General features: G+C 35.4%; 2 protein-coding genes across 4 annotated transcripts; both read left to right on the forward strand.

Annotated features, from left to right (window-relative positions):
- The first annotated feature begins 1,092 nt into the window (after positions 1 to 1,092).
- LOC136230632 (pantothenate kinase 2) lies at positions 1,093 to 13,017 on the forward strand. 3 transcript variants are annotated; one of them, XM_066019763.1, is made up of 23 exons: positions 1,093 to 1,228; positions 1,720 to 2,014; positions 2,287 to 2,499; positions 2,650 to 2,708; positions 3,587 to 3,703; positions 4,158 to 4,277; positions 4,363 to 4,457; positions 4,538 to 4,631; positions 4,789 to 4,920; positions 5,614 to 5,726; positions 5,886 to 6,078; positions 7,503 to 7,711; positions 8,076 to 8,120; positions 8,259 to 8,307; positions 8,751 to 8,833; positions 9,413 to 9,529; positions 9,990 to 10,053; positions 10,350 to 10,496; positions 10,591 to 10,749; positions 10,894 to 10,977; positions 11,502 to 11,693; positions 11,963 to 12,034; positions 12,360 to 13,017. In XM_066019763.1, exons 2-23 carry the CDS (start codon positions 1,744 to 1,746, stop codon positions 12,447 to 12,449), a joined length of 2,718 nt encoding a protein of 905 aa, XP_065875835.1. In that variant the 5' UTR covers positions 1,093 to 1,228; positions 1,720 to 1,743; the 3' UTR covers positions 12,450 to 13,017. The 3 variants fall into 3 exon arrangements, with proteins under 3 accessions (XP_065875835.1, XP_065875843.1, XP_065875851.1); XM_066019771.1 differs by having other exon boundaries at positions 1,211 to 1,228; positions 1,724 to 2,014; XM_066019779.1 differs by lacking the exon at positions 1,093 to 1,228 and having other exon boundaries at positions 1,237 to 2,014; positions 11,502 to 11,651.
- Positions 13,018 to 13,079: 62 nt separating this feature from the next.
- On the forward strand, positions 13,080 to 14,719 carry LOC136230650 (putative pentatricopeptide repeat-containing protein At1g03510). Its single transcript, XM_066019790.1, has one exon. The coding sequence runs from the start codon at positions 13,112 to 13,114 to the stop codon at positions 14,384 to 14,386; it is 1,275 nt and encodes a 424-aa protein (XP_065875862.1). The 5' UTR covers positions 13,080 to 13,111; the 3' UTR covers positions 14,387 to 14,719.
- Positions 14,720 to 24,047: the final 9,328 nt, after the last annotated feature.

Raw genomic sequence — 24,047 nt, forward strand, 5'->3', positions numbered from 1 at the left:
TCAATTTCCAATTCTATTATTAGATGATAAAAAAATATGAATTTTTTTTAGAAATGTAATTGATGCATAATAAGAAATAAAATATCTGTGTTTTATAATAATTTCTTGACTAAACTTGTCAATTTTAAGAATAAAATTGCACATTGTTGACAACATTAAAGTAAAATTGCACCATTTTAGACGTTATAGGTAAAATTACCTATGATTATAAACGTTAGAGGTATTTTTATACATTATCACTTTATATTACATGCAGATAGATTGAAATTAATTAACTTTTTAATCCTTACGGGATAAGGAACTTTAATTTATATAGAGGATAAATAAACATAAGACAACATATTATCACTCTTTCTGTTCCGCCGAACTCCCTCTCTCTATTGGTAAGACTTGTTCTTACGGGGTGTTTGTTAGAAGGGATATAGGAGGTGGGATAGGGATAAAAAACACGAGATAAGTTATCCCGTGTTTGTTTGGGAGATAGAAGAGTGAGACGGGTGAGGGATAAGCTTCTTATCCATCAAATCCTATACCCAGGAGGGGGTGGTATAAGGAGGTGGGATAAGCTCCTGTGATTTTAATAGGATGAAAAAGTCCGTCTTATCTCTTAAATTAATGTTATGTAGTTTAAATAAGGTTAAAATAGTAAAATGTATTATTTTATCCTCATACCTATCACACATACCAAACATTGAATAATAATTCTCGACTATCATATTTTTATCCTTATCCCAACCATTTATCCTTATCCTTATCCCAACATTTATCCATATCCATATCCCAATAGAATGCCAAACGATCCGTAGAGGTATTTTTACACCTTATCTTTTATATTATATATATATAGATTGAAATTAATTAACTTTCGAATCCTTACTGGATAAGAAACTTAATTTATATAGAAGATAAATTAAACATAAGACAATATATTATCACTCTCTCTGTTCCGCCGAACTCCATCTCTCTTGGCAAGACTTGTGCTTAGTTCGTCACTTATTTGTTATTCATTATTGTCTTCCTTCCAGCAAAAATAAAGAATTTACATTTTATTTTTTCTCCCACTGTTAATGGCAGAGCGAAAGAAGCTTTCGGTCTCGTGTGGTGCGGTTCTCACGTGCACTTACTGCTGAGATATCTTAATTTAAAATATAATATTTTAAGAGTGAAGAAAGACCAAAATCAGAATTGGACAAATCTAGGCAACAAAAGTCACTGCCCACTCTCACAGGTATCTGCTTTTCTTCCATCTCCCAAACTCATTCTTTTCCATTCCATCATCCCACATTCGTCTTCTTCTTTCTCTAAACACAATTACCTACTTTGGTTCTGCATATTTCGTCTTCCCACTCCGCCGAACCCAATTTCTTTTGTCCCTTTTTCTTAAATATCAATTAACACCACGCCTCCTTTTCAATTTCACTTTTGTGCACTGTTTAACTGGATTTTGACTTCCACCTTGAAATTTGAGGTTTGATTTGTTTGGTGTGATTATTGGATACGAGCAGTCTTTTTGGTTGGAATTAGATTTAGATGCAATCAAATTTCTCTACTTGTTCAGTGGGCCTAATTTGAATTTTTAATGATATTTTAATCGCAGTTTGTTGTTTCTTCTTCCCCACCCTTTGTGCCTAAATTATTGTAAATACATAAAAGTTCATGTCTTTTTTTCGAGCGTAGGACAAGTTACCTAACCAACCTTTGACCCTCTACTGTTGTTAGCCAGTTGGTGGTGATTTGTTATTGATGGCTGGTTTAAAAGAGGTCCCAATTCTTGGAAGTGACGATACAATAGAAACGCAGGAAGAGGCTCAGATTATAGATAAGGTGAGAGACGCGGGGGGTCAAAGTGATATTGATATGGCTCCTGCTGGTAGTTCCATTCACAGGTCCGGTTCCAGACCCCAGTTAGACCTTAGCAAGGCTGCAATTCAAGGCAATTTTGAGGACCGGGATCCCACAATTCTTCTGCCTAATCAATCTGATGATATATCGCATTTGGCTCTCGATATTGGAGGTATAACATACAATTCATGTTTTTTTTATCACTTATTTTGCTTAGTTATATCTTTTCTTGATGTGTAGATTCTGTATGGGACCCTTTTTTCTCCAATTGGTCAATAAAATTCGGATTGTGCTGTGCTTTGCTTTCCAATTCCATTCACGCTGTCTTCTAAATTGCTATCTCCTTCCATTCTGTTACTAAAAACACCAATGATAGAGTATAAGTTGTTGATGTCTTACTTGTTTTTATTTTGAAGTTGAGGTTTTCTTATGGCTCATTTGCAGGATCTCTAATCAAGTTAATATATTTTTCAAGACATGAAGACCGATCAATAGATGACAAGAGAAACAAGATAGTGAAGGAGAGATTTGGGATCTCTAATGGTAGTAGGATAAGTTATCCAGTTCTTGGTGGAAGGCTCCATTTTGTGAAATTTGAGACAAGCAAGATCAATGAATGTTTGGACTTTATTTCTTCCAAGCAGCTTCATCGTGGAGGTGAGTACTTGCATTCTGATTTCATCATCACTTAAATTCGTTGAGTCTTTGCATTGATTTTGTATGAGTTTGGCATCTTCTAGCTGCCTGCTATGTTTTATTATCTTATTCTCTTTGCGGAGCCTGATTGTTTTTATTTTCTTTGAATAGGAATTGATTCTCATGTTTGGCTCTCTAAGAATCCAGCCAACAGCAGTGCTGTAATTAAGGTAAACTTATTCATTATTAATAAATATAGGATCTTATTAGGAGTACTTGTTTGGTCCCACCTTCATGTTTGCTACAAATATCGCAATAGAAAGGAAAGTTATAGCTTTTGTACTTGGAAGTCCTGCCTCCTTTGAGTTTTGGACTTGGCCACCTTCATCTTTATAATACATATCACTACAGGAAAATTAAGCAAACTTTTCCTTGTGAACTTTGCAATTCTTGTATTGACACAATATGTATCAGAATTTGTTTCCAATTGATATGACGGTATCATGTCTTCTTCTTGTTATGTATTTAAATTCTGTATGATTGAAGGCTATGTAGACCTCAATTATTGGATCTTTATGAGAACCTTAGGAAATTTGGAAAACAAAATGAAGTTACAGTAGAAATAAAATAGAGGAACAAATTGCGTAAGAAGAAATTTCGTAACTGGCTGAGATACACAAACTGCTGGGAAAATAGTCAGTTGTCGCTTTTCCTCTGTGATTGGATGATAGGTAATTTGAAATCCTTTCTATTATCACAATTTCAATCACTCACACTCAATGTGGTTATCTTCATGTTTACTTTCCTTGAATTGGGATTTTCTAAAAGGCGCTTTTGGACTGAACTTTATAATGTTAGTCGTTCTTCATTTTTATTTTCCAAAAGCATTCATTGATGTAGCTATGTCAAAGTTGCTTTGCTTCAGGTTCCTCTTAGAATTATGTAATAATGAGTTATTCACTTCTTAGTTACACTTCTAGCAAATGCATTGGTTAGAAAATTGTGAATTTTATAAGTAAGCCTGAAATCTTCTTGCCATGCGATTCTTTTCCTCTTATATAACTAATAATTAGTTATAGTTCTATTAACAAGTTGATTTTCTGAAAAGGCCACAGGGGGTGGGGCGTACAAGTTTGCTGACCTCTTCAAAGAAAGGCTTGGGGTTTGTCTTGACAAAGAGGATGAGATGGACTGCCTCGTAGCAGGAGCAAATTTTTTGCTTAAGGTGAAAAAATTTCCCCATTTTTTCAATACTTATGAACCGAGTAATGATTCCATTTTGAACTTGGCTATTACTGCTAGCTATCATTTGGTATAATTATAATATATTCTTGTTGGGGATGGTTAAAGTTAAGTATGGCTCTCACTCTTATAGCCGTCCGCTTTGTTCATGGTAACTACGAAAATAGCATTGTGATTCTACTTTGCTTTTAACTGTCATAGTCTGGTAGCTTGATTGAACATATCAATCTTCAGAATTACTGCAACTGCAAACACTCATTATCTGTAATGGAATAATGCCACTGTTTTTGTTTTAAATTTGTTACCACAATCATATGTTTCTGTCTCTCTTCTTTGGCAAGCCGTGCAAACATGTGTTGGACATGCATACTTGATTGCGGATCTGTTCTTCTTAAACTTTGTGATACTAATTTCTCTCTTAACCAAATTCTGAGTAGGCTATTCGCCATGAAGCTTTTACACATATTGAAGGTCATAAAGAGTTTACACAGATTGACCTCAATGATCTGTTCCCTTATCTTCTTGTTAACATTGGATCTGGTGTTAGTGTGATCAAGGTAAATGAGTCTCAGCATTTGTTAGAATCTTGTTGAGAGCTCAGCATGGTAAAACTTCTGATGATTATGCTTTCATTTGTAATAGGTTGATGGGGATGGGAAGTTTGAGCGGGTTAGTGGGACAAATGTTGGTGGTGGTACTTACTGGGGCTTGGGAAGGCTGCTTACTAAGTGTAAGAGGTTATTATCAAATCTAAGCCATTCCTCTCTGTTCCCTATTCAGAAGTTTTTCTAAGGTATACTCATTCTTGTCCTTTAAGCTTCGATGAGTTGCTAGAGCTGAGCCAGAGGGGAGATAATAGGACCATTGACATGCTCGTTGGTGACATTTATGGTGGAACTGATTATAATAAGGTATGTAGTATGGTTTTAATATTCATCCTTGTTATTGGAGCAACATTCACTGGCAGTATAACTGCAAGTTTTATGGGTATTATGAATTAGCATACACACTATTAGCATTTTTTTCCTCTCAAAATCTGTGTTACAACTTAATTAAATCATATTGTAGATTGGCCTTTCGGCATCAACCATTGCATCTAGTTTTGGCAAGACCATCGCTGAAAAGAAGGAACTTGAAGATTACAGACCAGAAGATATTTCCCTCTCTCTCTTGCGAATGATATCTTATAATATTGGACAGGTGAGTTGTGTGAAAAATTCTGTTTTGTGTTGATTTTTTGTATATTGTAATTTCTTTTCGAAGAAAAGTATGGCTTGCTTCTGTGGATATGGCGTGATATAATTAGTTCTTTAGTATTTTGGTCTTCTATATTATTGTTTTATTTTCTTGGAACATGTTATTGATGATACAAATCTGTTAACATTTTTATATGGCGACAAACTTGACATTTGACAAATGGAGCAGTTTGGGATTGGTCATGCGGGGCAGGTTTAGTTGTTATATAACCTCCAATCTCTTAAAGCACAAAGCACTAGTTTGCTTAAGGTGGAAGTTTTCCCCCTTTTTTATAAGGGACTAAACTGTTGTATAAAACAAAAGTTAAAGGACTAAACAGTGTGTTAAGTAAAAATGTAGGCACTAATAAATTATTTACCCTGTATTAGCATGTCACAAGTAGTGATTTTATTTGCAACTCTCATGTGTGGAACATGGAAATGAAATGGAAAATAATATAATTGTCCGCATTGGACATGATCTGTCATTTATTTATTTTATAATTTATACTAAATTTTCAGATGCAAGGGATATTGTGGTATTATGGTTAATTGTTGACTGTTATTTTAATTTGTTTCCTTGGCATAGTTGCTTTCCATTATCATGTCAGGTGAACAGTGGTTATTGGTATGATATTGGTCGTCTTCCTCTCTGCAGATTGCATATTTGAATGCACTTAGGTTTGGGCTTAAGCGAATATTCTTTGGAGGTTTCTTTATAAGAGGCCATGCTTATACCATGGACACAATATCCTTTGCTGTTAATTTCTGGTGAGTATCAACTTATTTTGTAGTGTTAATCTTTTCCATGATTAAACATAACAATATTATGCTGTTCAGTGAAAGCTTTTTGGTTCCTAATTTTATTGTGTGAAGCATGATAAACCTTTATGCATCACTGTGATCATCTAAAAAGATATTTTTGCCTAGGTCAAAAGGGGAGATGCAAGCAATGTTTCTGCGGCATGAAGGCTTTTTGGGCGCTTTAGGTGCTTTTATGAGTTATGAAAAGCATGGTCTTGATGATCTGATGGTTCATCAATTAGTTGAAAGGTTTCCAATGGGTGCACCCTATACTGGTGGAAAGATTCATGGACCTCCACTTGGAGATTTGAATGAGAAGGCAAGTGCAGTTGATTTGGATAAATATGACCTGGTTTTGAACTCGCTTGAAATGATGGGCCTAGGGTATGGGTGCGCTTGAAAAAAAAATCCGCATTAAACCAAAAAGAAATGCAATGAAGCTAGGCTAATCAATTAGGTAGCTTACAGCTTTTCATTTCATAAAGCTGATAGTTAACAAGTTGAGCTGAAGTAGATATGATTATAGAAGCTGTATTTTACAATTATTAAACATTATATATGGCAATTCTTTGACACTTATTTTCCAACAATAAATACTTGTGAAGTTGAACTTTTGTCTAATGGGTAGAAATAGTCTAGAAATTAATAATTATAATTACTAATAAGACATGGAAAGGTAAGTTATGGTAAAAAATTCATTTCTTCAAGTCTTATTGTTGTAAAGTCTGAGACAATTTACAAGAAATGATGCTAGTTTTGACTTAAACCAATTCCCGGATAAAAAAAAAAAAGCATGTCTAAGAACTCTGAGTGGATTTCAAATAATACTAAAGTACAATGAACTAGGAGCAGATAAATTGATAAAGTGTTTTCTGAATGGACATAAGTGCTAGTACTAGTATATATTAATAGATATCTTAATGCCCATCAGACTGCACATCTCCTTTGTATTAGGAGGTTGAGAGTTTGAACCTTTTTAAGAATAAATACTTGAATTGGTCTTGGTGGGTGTGTATATGAAATTTGCAGGTTTTCTTAGTTAGCTCCTGAGAATTCTATAGAAATAAGTATGCCCCACTATCTATTGGTTATATTTTGTTGCTTCAGCATATATGAAGTTGTCTAAAGTAGATCCACTATGGTGATTCTCTGGAATATTGTGCTTTATTCTAGGTGTTTTACATCTTCAAGGAATATATGCTCTAATCAGACTAAAGCATGTAACTCATCAATTGTTAAGGAAAAAGATGAAAACATTTCCAAAGAAGAGATGTAGGTTATCCCATCATGAGTCATACAGAATAAAGGCTCTTTTATCCTCTCTTTATATATATATATATATATATACATATATATACATATTTGAATACTAGTAGGAGCTGAGTTAACACTCTTTCACCCTGAACCTGAGTTAGAACTTGATGCTCTTAGTTGGTGAGTGTTGCTCATTTTGTTTCTTTTATCTTTCTTCTTCCTTTTATGTTTTTCTTTTCCCTTCAATTTTCACTATTTAGAAAGTAAAAGTTATTGATCTGAGATGAAGGATTAAGTTTCTATTGCTTATTAGAATAATCATTAAGCAAAAAATGTAATGTTCCTTTCGCAACTTCATCATGGATGTGAGTTAATATTTGACCTCATTTTCGATTCAAATGCAATCAGATGTTAATGTTCTTTCAGGAATTTTTTTCGAGATTCCGAGTTCATAGTCTTCTGTTGTTTACTATTGACTTTTAAATGCAGATTTCATGGATGGAAAAGTTTGTGCTGAAGGGAACTGAGATTACAGCTCCTGTTCCTATGGCACCTCCTGGAACAACAGGGCTTGGTGGCTTTGAAGTTCCTTCATCCAAAGGGAGTACTCTGCGTTCAGATGCAAGTGCATTGAACATTGGTGTTCTCCATCTGGTTCCCACCTTGGAGGTGTTTCCTCTTTTGGCAGACCCAAAAATGTATGTAACTTCTTATGTGATTTTGTTTACTGATACATTTTCTTTTAACTGTATGAATCCCATTTACCATACTCCCAAATGTCTGATTCGATTTTCATCAGTACCATATGATTATTTCAAATCTGAATAGTGACACATTCATTTGTATCGCATTTACATTTAGCTGACTGCCTCTGTGGTAGCTTAAGAATTGGCAGAAAGTTGTCAATTGTATGCGCCACTTTTTTGGGATTGTTCATTCAATAACGTTGCTTTGATCTACAAAAGTTTGTTGAAAATCAATTTTTAGCGGATATTTATTTATCATACATCCTTCATGTCTCTAATTTTGCTAAAAGATTATGCTTGACTTGAATTTTAATAGGTATGAGCCAAACACCATTGACCTCTCAGATCACAATGAGCTGGAGTAAGTACATACTGGAAAATTCTTGTTTGTTTTGATAATCAACTGAACAGCAGTAGTTATTGTACTGGTTGGTTTGGTATTATTTTTTCCATATCTATAAATTGTAAGGTTTCTTTGCTCATTTGTATACTAATACAGGTATTGGTTCACTGTGCTGTCTGAGCATTTGCCAGATCTTGTTGATAAGGTATGGCATCAATGTTGTCATAAAAAAATTCATCTCTCAGTTTCTCTTTAGCATCCACATAGGTACAGTTCCACAGAGGCAAAAAAAGTTCAGAAATGCATAATATGTGTCTGCTACACAACAAATTATCTGAACCCATTTAAATTGATTATTTCTGTGAGAACCTAAAATTATCTCAACCATCTAATTGACTATTTTTATGATAACTTGAACAATTTGGACCAACTCCTAATCGGCTAGAATAATGTAGATCTTGGGAATATAATTCTGTGGATAACGCCACTGTTGGTATTTACCAAAGCTGTTAACTTGAATCTGGAAAACCCTAGTCGAGAGTTTACCCTTAGTTCTTTTTTTCTTGAGTGATAATAAAAAGTTATGCAGAGTTGGATTGCTGTTGGTCTCTTTTTACGATTTTAAGAACATAATGTGAAATGTGGTAGGCAGTGGCAAGTGAAGGTGGAACAGATGATGCCAAAAGAAGGGGCGATGCTTTTGCACGGGCATTTTCTGCTCACTTGGCAAGGTAGTCAAACCATCTGATATGTTTTTTTGAACACATTTATCATATTGTTTGTGCCTTTTAAGAATAAATAAGAATGACCTTTTGACATTTAAATCAGTGATGGAGTATTATACACCTGTTTTTGATATCAAAAGAAGTCTTATGACATGTAAGATAGACAATTTCAATTCTAATTAAGGGTAATATTTACCTCATCTAATGTTGCACATCTTATTCTTTCTTGATTCTTGGAATGTAATATAAATCATCAGTACAAGAAGTTTGGAAGTATCTTCTTTTTTTCCTTTTTCTTTTTTCTTTTATTTTATTTCACTGGTGTTTAGGTTTAGTATCTATATGTATACATGTTTGCTGTTACCTTGTTTAATCAAGCATGTTGCTATTTCTTATCCTGAATATCCTTCTACTTTTTTTTTTTTTTCGCTGGTGTTTAGGTTTTGTATCTAGATGTTATACATGTTTGATGTTACCTTGTTTAATCAAGAATGTTGCTATTTCTTACCCTGAATATCCCCTTGGACACAGTGAATTGTTTGTGCATTTCGGTTTTCTTTTTACAATTATTATACGTTTTAATAGGTTGATGGAGGAACCTGCTGCATATGGCAAGTTAGGTCTGGCCAATCTTTTGGAACTAAGGGAAGAGTGCCTGAGAGAGTTCAATTTTGTTGATGCCTATAGAAGCATAAAACAAAGGTGATAAACAGTTTTCCCTAACATCCTCTTGCATTAATATGATATCGTTTTTGTTTGGTTTCTTTCATGATTTAAGTTATACCAATTGCGCATTTTTTCTCACAGTGCTCTGTGTATTGCAAGTCTCTGAGCGCAAAATTTATTTCTTGGAAATAATTGTAAATTCGAGATGCATATAGGATGCTTATTTGAGTTTTAATTGCTAGATAAATTCCTTAGAATACAATTTAAGCCATGACAAGTCAAAGTAGACATATGATAGAAAAGTTACAGCTTCCTTATTGAGGTGGGTTTATTATTATTATTATTAAGAAAAAAAATACTTGAGGCTATTTAGATGTGCATATTGTAGTCAGCATATGATCACAAGCTTCATGGAATTTCTTAACTTATTTTTTGGTCCGTTGCTTATTTTGTTTTCTCGCTTAGATGCTTATTCTTGGTATTTGAATATTAAAAGGGAAAATGAGGCATCACTTGCTGTATTACCTGACTTGCTGGTGGAGCTTGATAGCATGACAGAGGTAATGCATAATCATGTTCTTACGTTTTGTCTTTCCTCTTTCTTCTATTTACTGGGTGTACAATTTCAGTAGCATGAATAATGTCTTGTACTCTCCTTTCAATTTTTTTTGTCTTGTATTCTTCAACTGCCTATTTCGATGAATATTGCATTTAAAAATGAATAAATAAAAGGAAGAAGTAATTTACTAATGAACTTTAGTACAACTTTGAAACAGCTTTTCTACCAAAAAAATTCTGTTTTACCTGGAAAACCCTTTTAATGACCTGAAATATCTTTTTTGCTTTTGCTTTACAGGAGACAAGATTACTCACCTTAATTGAGGGTGTTCTAGCTGCAAACATATTTGACTGGGGCTCTCGTGCTTGTGTGGATCTCTATCACAAAGGAACAATTATTGAAATATATAGAATGAGTCGCAATAAGATGCAACGGCCTTGGCGAGTATGTGGAGTGTGGAGAAAAACAAGACACATTTTATTTTGGAGTCGTAGCTTGAACTAGACTGATATAATTATTTATCCAACTTGTGATTCAGGTGGATGATTTTGACGTTTTTAAAGAGAGAATGCTGGGTTCTGGAGATAAAAGGCCTCGCCCACATAAGAGAGCTTTACTCTTTGTGGACAACTCAGGGGCTGATGTTGTTCTAGGGATGCTTCCCCTTGCGCGAGAACTCCTGCGACGTGGAACTGAGGTTGGTTTTGCCTCCCTATAATGCTAATGAAATGCTTTTACTTGACATTTAGTTTTGCTAGTTTGTCTATTCATTTACTTCAGTCATAAATTTGCTTAGTGAACCAATATTTCCTTTTGAATTAGTACATTGCAATTTTTGCAGGTTGTTTTGGTAGCTAACTCCCTTCCAGCACTAAATGATGTTACGGCTATGGAGTTACCTGCTATCATTGCTGAGGCTGCAAAGGTTTGTGGTTTCAATCATGAATTGACCATCTTAATCTTTAATATATGCTTGGTTTATCTTCTGTTTGGTTGGTTAATAAAACTCAATAGTATGGAATATATTGGGAGAACATAGAAGACAAAAATTATTATATTCATCCACATTAGTAACAGGTTTCAAAAACTTAATGGCTTTAGTCCTAGGGCGGCCCGGTGCACTACGCGTCCCCGCTTAAGCCAGGGTATGGGGAGGGGTCCCACCACAAGGGTGTACTAGGGGCAAGCCTTCCCCTTCCATTTTTTTTTGCAAGAGGCCGCTCCTAAGACTAGAAGCCGTGACCTCTCAGTCACACGACAACAACGTTTACCGTTGCGCCAAGGCTCGCCCTAGTTTAAAATAAATTGTTCCTGATGACCATATTAAATTTAATTTAATAATATTATATAATTTTTTAATGTAATGTAAAGTAATATTGAATACTAAATATTAATATATAAAATAAATATAAAGTCAAAAATAAAGAAATTGATTCTTCTGGTCCACAGCATTGTGACATTCTTCGTAGAGCTGCTGAAGTAGGAGGTCTAATTGTGGATGCGATGATCAACACCTTGGATAATTCAAAAGAGAATTCCTCTGTTCCCTTGATGGTTGTTGAAAACGGGTGTGGCAGCCCTTGCATAGATTTGAGACAGGTCAGCTCTGAGCTTGCTGCTGCTGCAAAAGATGCTGATTTGGTACTATGCTGATACTATTTGCTTCTAATTCCTTATTAATGCATTGGTACACGTACATTTTTATGTATGATTTATTATTATTATTTTAATATCGACTTTCCATGTAGTCTGGTTTTCTACTCTGTTTGAGATTGAACTGTTAAATTGTTTATTATTATTTTAATATCGACTTTCCATGCAGTCTGGTTTTCTACTCTGTTCGAGATTGAACTGTTAAATTGTGAGCGTATGTCCATATGAGAGAGACTAATCACATTATGTCTTTCCAGATTATCTTGGAAGGAATGGGCAGATCTCTCCATACTAACTACAACGCACGATTCAAGTGTGATGCTTTGAAGGTAGTGTGCTTTTTAGTATCTTTCATTTGTTTTACCTTCTTAACCGTTCCCCAGTTGAAAGGTCTCTCTCGGGATATGAAAGAAGAATTGTAGTATCTGATATTTTTCCTAGACAGTTTGTTGTTTCATTCATTAAGACTCATTATTGTAAGGTTTGTTCTGATGGCATTCTAGATCTGAAAAGTAAATTGTTGCCACGCATCTTGGTTCAGTTTTACCCTCAAAATAATGGATATCTGGGCTCGCACTTTTTATATTTCAAGTATTCAAATGGTTATTACGAGTCTATGGACATTGAATATAACAAATGTGCTTAATTTTGCAGCTGGCAATGGTGAAGAATCAGAGGTTGGCAGAAAAGTTAATTAAAGGAAAGATATATGACTGTGTTTGCAGATATGAACCTGCTAGCTAAGAGTTTCTTTCAAGTCATGGGATGATCATCATTCATCGTTCTCATTTGTCCTAAAAGGAATCCGACATGACTCTTAAGATTGATCAACCAAGTCATAAAAGGAATGAAGAACAAATACATGGAATAAAGAACATTTGGTTCAGTAGTCTTGGGTTTCAAAGTGTTCTTCACTTCCTTGGCTGTGGATGATGTTTTCTGTAGTAGCTTCTTTCTTCTGATGAGGATGAGTCTCTCGTTAGAATTTCGGTCAGTTTCCTTGCTAAAGATTGAACCTCTGCAGAATCTTCCTCCATGAATTGATAGTGAAGTGTTGTAAAATGGCCAACTCCGTCGCAAAACACCAGAATGACATAAAGCTGTATACTATTTGCTATTGTAAAATAAAATAAAATGCTTATTTAGTGTCTTATGGTGAAATGCATATGCATTTCCTACCACAAGCTTGCTGCACTACTATTTAGAGTTTGTAAAAAGGAAGAACTAGACCAAATTTTAAAATTTGTATCTTATTGTGAATTTCACTCTAATTATCCAAACAAGATATTTAATAGATCTGTTCGGTTGTTTATATCTACTGTTTGTTTGTTGTTGCTGGTAACGGAGAAATTGTATCGAAATAGCTATAAATAGATGTTTCTGAGTCATCTTATGGAGTAGTAGGTATGAGCTATTCATCAAACAATCAACGGTTGTTTGCTTTGACCAAGAAACTAACGTCTCATGTAAACCAAGGCCTTCACCATGAAGCTCTTTCTCTCTTCCATCGTATGCATACAATTCTCTCTCTTTCTCTCGACGCCCATGTCTTCTCTCTCGTCCTCAAGTCATGTTCCTCCGTCCATTGCCCTCAACTCGGCACCGCCCTACATTCCCACGTCTTCAAATTAGGTTTCCTTTCCAACCCATTTGTGGCTTGCTCTCTCGTTGATATGTATGGTAAATGTGTTGACATTTTTTCTGCACGCAAGCTGTTCGACGAAATTCCTAGCAGAAATGTGGTTGTTTGGAATGCAATGATTTCTCTTTATACGCATTCCAGTCGTGTAGATGATGCTTTAGACCTGTTTAATTCAATGAATTCCTTGCCTAATTCGTCCACTTTTAATGCAATAATAGCAGGTTTTTCAGGAACAAAGTATGGCTCGTCAAAGGCCATTGCTTTTTATTGGAGAATGAGGGAGTTCAATTTGAAACCAAATTTGATCACACTTCTTGCTTTATTGCCTGCTTGTGTAGATATATCTGCTTTGAATTTGATTAAAGAAATTCATGGATACTCAATTAGGAATGACATTGATCCACATCCCCAATTGAGGAGTGGCCTAACAGAGGCTTATGGTCAATGTGGATGCCTAGATAATGCAAGTACTGTGTTTTATGCAACCAAGGAAAAGGATGTGGTGGCATGGAGCAGTTTGATATCAGCTTATGCCCTTAATGGGGAAGCAAGAGCTGCTCTCGGGATATTTCGGCAGATGGAAATGGCTAAAGTATGGCCTAATGACATTACTTTTCTGGCTGTCTTAAAAGCTTGTAGCCACGCGGGATTGTCTGATGAGGCGTTTGATTACTTCACGAAAATGAGAGAAATGTATGATCTGAAACCAAGCAGTAACCATTATTCTTGTTTGGTTGATGTTTTGAGCAGAGCCGGAAGGTTGCAGGAGGCGTATAAGGTTATACAGCAGATGCCTGTGAAGGTGAATGCAGGAGCGTGGGGTGCTCTTCTCGGGGGTTGTAGAACTTATGGAGAAGTTGAATTGGCAGAGGTTGCAGGGAGGGCTTTAGTAGAGATTGAACCTGATAATCCTGCTAATTATGTGTTATTGGCTAGAACATATGCAGGTGTAGGGAGACATGAAGAAGCTCATAGAATTAGAAGAGAAATGAAAGAGAGGGGAGTAATGGTAGCTCCTCGTAGTAGTTGGATAGCATAAACTATAAGGACTGATTGCAAGTATCCGTTTCTGTTTTCATGTCCGTGCAACATAGATTACAACGGATACTTCGCATTAGCAGCGTACTACTGGAAACAGGTGGACAATCAATCAGAGATTAGCAGGTATTTTCAAGTGAAAATTTATGCACCTGTCTGTTGATATGAGCTATGAACAATGCAGAATTGTGGGCTTCCCAAGTTAATTGAATATTATGTTTTTTCACAGAGCAGCATGAGTTGAAGGTTACGCACAAAATTGGCATAGTATAGTAACCTTTGTTTTGGATAAGATTCGAATTTGTCTATATCGTTTTTTTATGAATATTGGAAATTTAACCTTTAAGTATGGTAAAAATTAACTCCTAACGTTTTCAAGCAAGATCAATTTTAACGAGTTGGTTATTTGATTGCCACATTAGTCTTTTCAAACATACAATTATAAACAATGTGTCAAAATGTTAACAACTAAGTCTGGTACATAGACCTGACAATTATCGTGTTCGAGTCGTGTCATTTTCAGGTTCGTGTTAAAAAGAGTAAATCCAAATTCAACCCAAAAACTTTCATGTCACAGTCTCATGTTAGGGGGGTCATATAATGGCCCTGTTTGGAAATTAGTTGTTAGCTATTAGCTGATTACATTAGCTGTTAGCTGATTACATTAGTTGATTTGACTAGCTGTTTGTGTAGACATGTTTGCTAAAAATTAGCTGATTGATAATAGCAGTTTATGCAAAAAGACGAATAAGGGTATTAATTTTGGCGCAGGAGAAGAGAGAGTCTATCTATTAGGATTAAAGAAGTCCATTAATTTTAATATTGCAAAACGCTAATTGAAAAAGCTCCTTTTATGAGCTTTTTCTAAATTAGCGTTTTCATCCCAAAACTCTCTCTCAAAACTCTCTCCACCAAACACTCCAATCAGCGGTTTCGGTGGTCAAACCTCTAAAGTTGGTCAAAACCGCTCTTTACCAAACAAGATCAATGTCTTTATAGCAATCTAGGAGGTTCAAATCATATTTGCAATTAATAATTATAATTTTATTGTCTTTATTAATAAAGTGACATATAAAAACACGAGATAATATAACAATAATTTTGAATATTTGTATCATTTCGTGTCGTTTTCGGGTTAGCATATTAATCTAATCCAATTCAAAAATTTATGTGTCAATTTCATGTCAACTCAAAAATGACACATTACCTACTAAGTTAAACCTGAACACTAAAATTATGTGTCAATATTGTGTCGTGTACTTTTGACACCTCTATCGGTACATACAAGTCCATCACAAAAAAAAAATAATAATAATAATAAAAAACTGCAAAAGTGTCTTAAATATTTAGTGTTACCAACACATTTATAAACAACCTCTCAAAATATATGAAATTGTTTCAGTTTATTGATAAATTATTATATGATAGTCAAATAATTGTTGAACTAACCGTTCAATTTTTTATTAGATAGAACTAACCGTTCAATTTTCACATCCTAACAAATGTTAGGAGTAAATTTCGACCTTAACCCTTTGTTTTTTTTTTTTTTTTGTTGTTTTTATTATATTTTTTCTTGTGTCGTGTATTTCATTCAGTTTTTTAATATGTTGTTTTTATTTTTTCATCAAAAATAATAGAATATTAAATAACTAATTTATTTTAATAATTTTCTCATAAAAATTTGGGTTAAGGTGCAAAAATACCCCTAACGTTTTGGGTCAGGAGCGATTTTACCCCTAACGTCTAAAATGGTGCAATTTTACCCCTAACGTTTGTACCCAAGAGCAATTTTACCCCTAACATTGATAAATTGGGTCAATTTGATAAATAATTCATCAAACTGTCGTCTCATCCTTGAATATTATCATCTACACTTCATACGCGTGTCATTTTATCAGTAACAAATCACAAACATATGTTGGGATGTGAAAAAAATATAAAAAATATAAAAAAATATAATGTCTTTTGTACGAATTAGACAAAAAAAATTCAAAAAAATCACCGAATTTATAAATATTAATCTTCAATTCTATTATTAAATTACAAAAAACATGAAATCCTTTTTTTAGAATGAATTGATATGCAATTTGTGCAAAATAAAGAACAAAAATGTATGTGTTCTATAATAATGTCTGAAATTGACCCAAATTATTAACGTTAGGGATAAAATTGCTCTTGGTTACAAACGTTAGGGGTAAAATTGCTCCTGACCCAAAACGTTAGGGGTATTTTTGCACCTTAACCCTAAAAATTTTCTATGTTAAATATTTAATTAGGATTATATACATTAATATAAACTTCTTTCTTACTGTGTATAAGGGTCAAATTTGCAGAAAAATCGGTCAAAAGTGTATCGATAATATAAGTGAGCTGCTATATACCGCAATTTTTTTTTCATCCACCGCACTCTTTTGACATTTATGCCCTTCTCATTTTATTTTTTTTAAAAACTCAAAATTTTTTTTCTCTCTTTCTCTCCCAAGCCTAAAAACCCGAATTTGACGAAAATGGATCCGAGTATTCCCGAAGACCATGATTTCGAACACGAAGTAATCTTACGATATAAATTTAAATTAAAAATTCGTTTTTTAAATTTTAATTTTTTTTTTTAAGGAATAAGCCTAAACGGATGCGCCACCCAGTTCCACCATACGGTGGAACGAGCGCGGAACCCAGTTCCACCTTACGGTGGAACGGGTGCGCCATACTTTCCACGTTGCCACCACGGGCGGAACGAACAGTTCGTCCGTTCCGCCCGTGGTGGCAACGGCGTCGGAGTTCCGTTTAGGCAAAAAAAAACGGGTTCCGCCTCCGATTTCGGAGGCGGAACCCGTGATTTCGGACATATTTTAAAAAAAAAAACTTATCGGAAGATTCATTAAGCCTTTTCCCCTTCCTTCCTTTAGCGGTATGTCGTTTTAGGTCGGGTTTTATGAAAAGCTTCAAAAGTTAGAGAGGATTTGAGAGTTTTTGGTTATTGGTTTGAAATTATGAGGAGGGCATAAATGTCAAAAGAGTGCGGTGGAAAGTATAACTTTTGCGGTATATAGCAATACCCTAATATAAAATACCATATACAAAACACACCGATGACTCAAACGACATATATTCCAAATCAACTGAAGTAATAAATAGATGACAAAAAAGCATCATAAGTATGCCTCGCCATCTTAATTTTGGTGGATTTTTTTTTGAACCCAAAAAACGAAAATCTCTTATATGGATTCGCATCCTCAATAATAGTGTTTAACAACCATTCCGGCACTTCGGAAGATACAAAATCGCTAGCATTGGAATAGGCCTGCCTAGCTACCAAATGAGCAGTCCTATTCGCTAAACGAGGAATAAATGACAATTTAAAATCGGGATTGGATCCTAGAATAAATTGACAATCATGAATTAGAGATCCAAACTCCGAGATATCTCTTTTGCTTGACAGAATTGCATCCACAACTACTTTCGCATCAGACTCAAATTCAACATGTGTGTAATGCAAAGCCATCAACCAAATCATACTAGTTCTTAATGTTAGTGCCTCGACTACTCGAGGCTCCCTGGAACCAGTGACACAGCTGCTGCTACAAAATAAAAATGCTCCCATTGCATCCCTGATCACTGCTCCCATCCCACAACACCCCTCCTCCATGAACAACGCCTCGTCAACGTTACATTTAATTGAACCTAACGCTGGGGGCTTCCATTTTGGTGGATTTAGTCTTTAATTTTCTATCCCACATCATATCTCTCATTTTATTTTTCACATTAAGTTTTTTTTTTTTACTAAATTAGTGAGATATTGAATATCAAATAAATATAATTTTGCCACTGGTGCCATATAAGCCCGAACTAACTCTGAGAAATAGAGAGTATATGAGATCTTCTTAACAAAATAAAGCAATATGACTGTGCATCGGGAGCTTGATTCAGAAATTTCATTACACTTAGTCAAGGATCCAGTCATTACCATAATTATGTCTGATCCTAAGAATCACGAGCCTAGTAGGCTTAAGGGATATCAGCCACTGATATCTAGGTATACTTCCTTCTATCAACAAGAGACACGTGGCCCACCCCGATCCATGATCTATAACCATCTTCTATAGCTCAATATTAGTATAAATAGAGTAAGCGCAACTCAAGGTAAACAGATTCAATCATTCTATTAAGCTTAAATTACATCTTTTATTTACTGAGTGTGATCGTCCTCCAGTCATTTCATAAACTAACTTAGACATCGGAGCAGATTCGTCGTACAATGGTCCCCCCTTTGACCTTGCTTCTGTATAGTTGCAAGTTGACACTTGCACTCTCAGAATTCAACCACATCAAATTGGTGCGGTGAGCGTGGACTGGTACACTGATGACTCGTTTAAATAGTTCTGTAGAAATTCTTTCCACCAGTGAACTCCCCACAACGAATATCCAGAAAACAATCGAAAAAGAGGTGCGTCGAATCTGTCGGGTCAATGACGACCCAATTCTGGAAATGGTGGAAAAAGGTGAAGCCTTGGAGCTCCAACAACAAAGGCTTTTGGGCACTATCTCACAACGTCTGGTGAAAAACCTTGGTACTATCTAGGAAATCATCAGTATCATGAGGCAAGAACACACGCCATTCAAATGGCTGAAGTAAATAAAATATTGTGATAGCAGATGAGATATTCAAATATGTGAACAAACCTGAGAATACCAATTGTTCGATTGGACACCACACTGTCTGAAGTTGTTATAGTCGACAGGATGGATCTTTAAAAAGCTAAATCAAAGATTTGAACACCCAATCGATGGGGAAAGGAGTCTCCCCGATGTGACGCTAGTGGTCTCAAACTCATCCTTTGCTCAATATAAGGGATGTTGATCAATCCCCCATAAGATCAGTCCATGCGAGAGAAGGGAGAGGACCCTTCCTGAATAGGAGGACATCCGACTCCAATCATTGAAGGATATGTCATCAATTGGTTGGATCTTGATTAGTCAACAAAGAGAGAGTGGCCAAGCCCCGAATTCGAGAGCAATAAACATAGAAAAAAAGGGACCTCCTGATCAAGGATGAGGCCACTGAGGCTAAACTCGAGGTATTACAGAAAGAGCTCGACAAGCTAAGAAGCACCATTGCCGAGGTAGGGATTGATGTTGAGCATCTCGATGTCATAGAGGTAGAAATATCCATGTGCAAAAAGATCATGAGTGAGCTAATGCCCCGAGTGTTGGAGTTTAGTGTCCTAAAGACAATTGTTTTAGGATATAAATATTAATGAATAAATTGTTTATTTAGTCATTTGTTTAATCAGATATATAGCATTAAAATGTAACTATATATAAAGGCACAAATCTTTCATAAAGAAAGTAATCCTAAGTTTATTTAAGTAGTTATAAAGTGTTCATACAAGCATGAAGTGAGACTATACTTTATAATAGACCAATGGACTTAAAGTTAACCCAAGTCAAGTAATATGTTATAGGGGTTGGCATATTACTGTTGAGACTTGCATGTAACAGTGTTTTCTGTCGAGACAGAAAGCTGATCTCACAAGCTTTAGATATTCAGATATCTAGACAGTTACATGGACCCGATGAAGGAGTTCATTAAGATTGGGACCCGACTTGAGATAACAGAATGGATTGATTTATCTAATGTGTCAACTGTTCATCTCATTGGTATTAGTAGGTATAACTAATCCTCAGACTCAAACATTCGTTAATTAGTGATTCTGGATTATGGAGTCTGATACTTTGATTCTGTGCGAGCACGATCCAATAGATGAGAGACTGGGGTATGTGAGAGCAGGGTTGTGTATCAAACAAAGTAATTGCAGAATAGTTAATGTCAGATTGAGCATTCGTCACTCCCGATAAGTGGGAGATATATCCAAATGGCCGCTTGTGGTGAATTGACTGAAATCCTTGCAAGGTGATAGAGTTAAGAGTAGAAATGAACATTTCACTTAACTTATCTTTCAGAGTGAATTCAACCTGTACAAGTAAAACCGGACTCTTCATTATATGTAACCTTGACACGTTCCATGGTTATAAGGAATTGACTGACATGATATAGTTGATGAAGGATCGTATTATACTGTACCTAATACAGAAAGGTTAACGTCAGTTATCAACCTGACTTCTTAATTGCTCTGGGGGAATATCATAGGTTCTGCTAGTAACAGCTCGCGACGGTATTCCGTTATATATATGTTGTAATTAATCGTGATGAATAATTTCAAAGGATTTATACGGCTAGTGGCAATAAAGAACCTAATGGGTCGCATATGGGACTTGGAATCGGAGGATGAAAATGTAATTAGTGAGACACTATATATATGGGCCGAAATTTGTAGATTAATTAGGGATAAATTAATTTGATTAATAATTATAATTTGATTGTGGTTATGAATTAAATTAAAGGATTATCTGATAATATTAATTAGAAGTTTTATGTGATTGAAACTCTAATTAATTATCCCTAACATTAATTAATTAATAATTTGATTAATAATAATTATCTAGATATAATTAGTTATTATTTAGATAATAGTAAAGTGTTTATTTAATTATCTAATTAGGAATCCTATTCCGAATAAGATTACAATTATTTAATTACATAACACAACTGAGATTAGGGTTTTGAGAAGTCTATAAATAGACTCCCTAACCCCATAATTCGGCCAACACTAAATAGAAGGGCTAGAGGAATCATTCCGCAACCGTCTCGGCTAATTACAATCTTTCTTACTCTCTATTTGATCTCGTGTCGATTTCTGTTAGAGGCAATCATTGCGATTGCTATTATTAAGGTTGATTACTGATTAGTTATCTTTTTCTGTGTTGTTTCTTTTGTTGTTCGTGATACACAGATTAAGAGTTGTGGGACTTCGTTTGCAACCGTAGATAGTTCTTCACCGAAGGTATTACTTTCTATACCTCTTTATATGAAATAACAATTAACAGATCTTGGAAAATGAAATAGATAAAATTTTATAATTCCGATGCGCCTAGACTTGTCTATTTTCCTACACCAAGGGTTTAAGTACCTGTTGCTGAAGGAATACAACGAGACAATAGAACCTACTACTCATGTCAAGAATTTCTAGCAAGCTATGGATACTACCAGGACAACTGACATCGTAATGTGCCGCTTATTCCCTACCACCTTGAAGGATGAAACCTCTTATTGGTATGAGTCCCTAGGCACCGAGACAATTACTAACTTTAAGCAGATGTCTGAACTCTTTACCTACCAGTTCCTAACATCCATCCTTGAAAGCAATACCATGCATGATCTCAATTACCTAATCCAACACGAGAAGGAAACTCTCAAGGACTATGTTGAAAGATTCTAGGAAGAAGCCATTCAGGTCAAGGTACTAAATATGGAGGGAATGGTCGACATCATGAAAGCCAACTTCCTTAGAAAGGAATTATCACAGGAGCTCACTGATATGGGTGAATACCCCCTATCTTTTAGCATGGTTTGGGGTATTTTTATGCTAATTCTAATAGACTAATGTCAATTTTCCATGCTTTATTTCACTTTTATCAATTGTTTAGTTTTTAGTTCGCTTTTATCACTTTTATGTAGTTTTTATGTCATTTTGAAGAAAATAATGTCAAGTTACGCACTCACCTAAATTTTCCTTTAATCTTGTGGGCCAATTGATTCACCAAATATCACTATAAATCAATTCGGTACTTAAAGACTTAGTTTGGTGAATCAATTTAGCCTTAGGAGTAATGATTTTGGAGTTTTAATATGATGTTTATAGGTCAATATGGAAGGGGCAAGACCGTCCAAGACATTTGAAGAAGAAAATTCGCGTTTAAGGACCTCCTGTAGGCCAGCTCTGCAAGCTGACCCTTTTTTTTGGCTGGAAAAGCCACTCTGGCCTCTAGCTCGACAAGTTGGACATCAGGGCTGGCTTTTGCCAGCCCCACAGGTCCAGCTTGGCAAGCTAGACCCGTGAATCAGTCATAAGTGACTGATTCAATCCCCTTTTAGTGGAATTCAATCTGTTGCTCCTCTTTTGATTTCTTATAACGTAAACTTAGGTATTTTTAGGGTTTTCTTTGCCTATTTAAAGACTTTGGGTGTTCATTCCCAAGACACTATGTAAATTATCCATCAATAGTTCATAGTTTTTATCCATTGTCAATTGCAAAAAGCTTTGTAACCCTTGAGGATTCATTATACAATCCTCCATCTACTATTAAAGCTCCAGGAAGCTTCTTCCATCTCCGCTCAAGGATTCGGAAGTTCCATCATCCAATCTCAGAAAGACGACTGCTTGAGTCGACATGTTCCAAAAAGGGTTTTCCCCTCTTAGTATCTATTAGCTTTGAGATTCTTCATATGAATTATGAGTTGGTTGTATCTGTGACATCTTGATTTTCATCTTTAATATAATTTAATATTGATTTCAATTGTGTTTTTACCTATCTGTTTATGTTTCTGCTTAAATTGAATTAAATCATTTAAAAGTCCAAATACACATTTGGTTCATATTGCGAGTCTAAATTCGGTTGTCTAGAACGCAACATGTGGATATTGACAACATCTATAGTGAAAGGACCCAAATTCTTGAACCTTAGAGCTAGCTACGGCCTGTAACAAAGGAATCGCGTGTTATAAGGACCTTAGAAGGATAAATCGATTTAATTGCTTTAAGTTTGTGAAAATTCAGATTAAGGTTCTAATTAGATTGTTCATCATATTGAATTTGTGTTATCGTATATATCATCCTATAGCATTCTAGGGGTATATACTTTGCTTTGGATCAACTTAGGAGTAGAATAACTTAGAACAAAACCCAAAATCAACTTTCCCACCGCATAGATAACATCTGAAGCCTAGTAGTTTGGTAATTGCGGTATATATCCTATGGATTCGATACATAGACTTTCCAGATTTATTACTTAATAACGACGGGGTACACTTATCCCTTAGTGAGCCTTTGAGCGTCAACTCGGGGCGCATCACTCACCAACAATAGGCCCCGAACCTTCAAAGATTTGATGACTCGAGAAAGAGATTTTGTAGGTGGGAGATCCACATGCTAAAGCCTTTGTTTAGTGAGAAGGTTGTCTTTGCTAGTAGACAAACTAGGAATGATAGGGTTCGGGATCTCTCGGAATGCTCCTAGAGATGAAGTCCTTTACTGGGTGGAGAAAAATATGGTCCCCATCACTTACAATGTGGCCATGAAAATCAAGATTGGGGACTCATAAACTACTTGGCAGATAAAAGTAAAGTTCATAGTCATAAACACTAGCCTACCATACAACATGGTAGTTGGACGACCCTTGCTGTCAGATCCAGGAAGTGCCTTGTCCATTCGACACCTGGCATGGAAAATTCCCACACCCAAAGGAATAGCCATCCCATGGAGACTAATCAACATTCTAACAAACATATATAGATTCACTCAAAATGAAGTCAATTGAGACCGAGCTGGTCGAAGCAGAGAAAAGGAGGCAAAGCTAACTGGAGCACGAGAGCACAAAGCAACATGGACTTCAGTAGGGATCCTTCCCATCATGAAGGGGAAGTAACACATGTATGGCGAACCAAAGGACTCATACCCGCTCCCCCACATCGATATGCTCATGAATCTATGATCAAACACACCATCTATTCATTAATAGACGCCACGGTAGTATATTACCAGAAC

The sequence above is a fragment of the Euphorbia lathyris genome, chromosome 1 (assembly GCF_963576675.1).
Source record: "Euphorbia lathyris chromosome 1, ddEupLath1.1, whole genome shotgun sequence".
Taxonomy (NCBI): domain Eukaryota; kingdom Viridiplantae; phylum Streptophyta; class Magnoliopsida; order Malpighiales; family Euphorbiaceae; genus Euphorbia; species Euphorbia lathyris.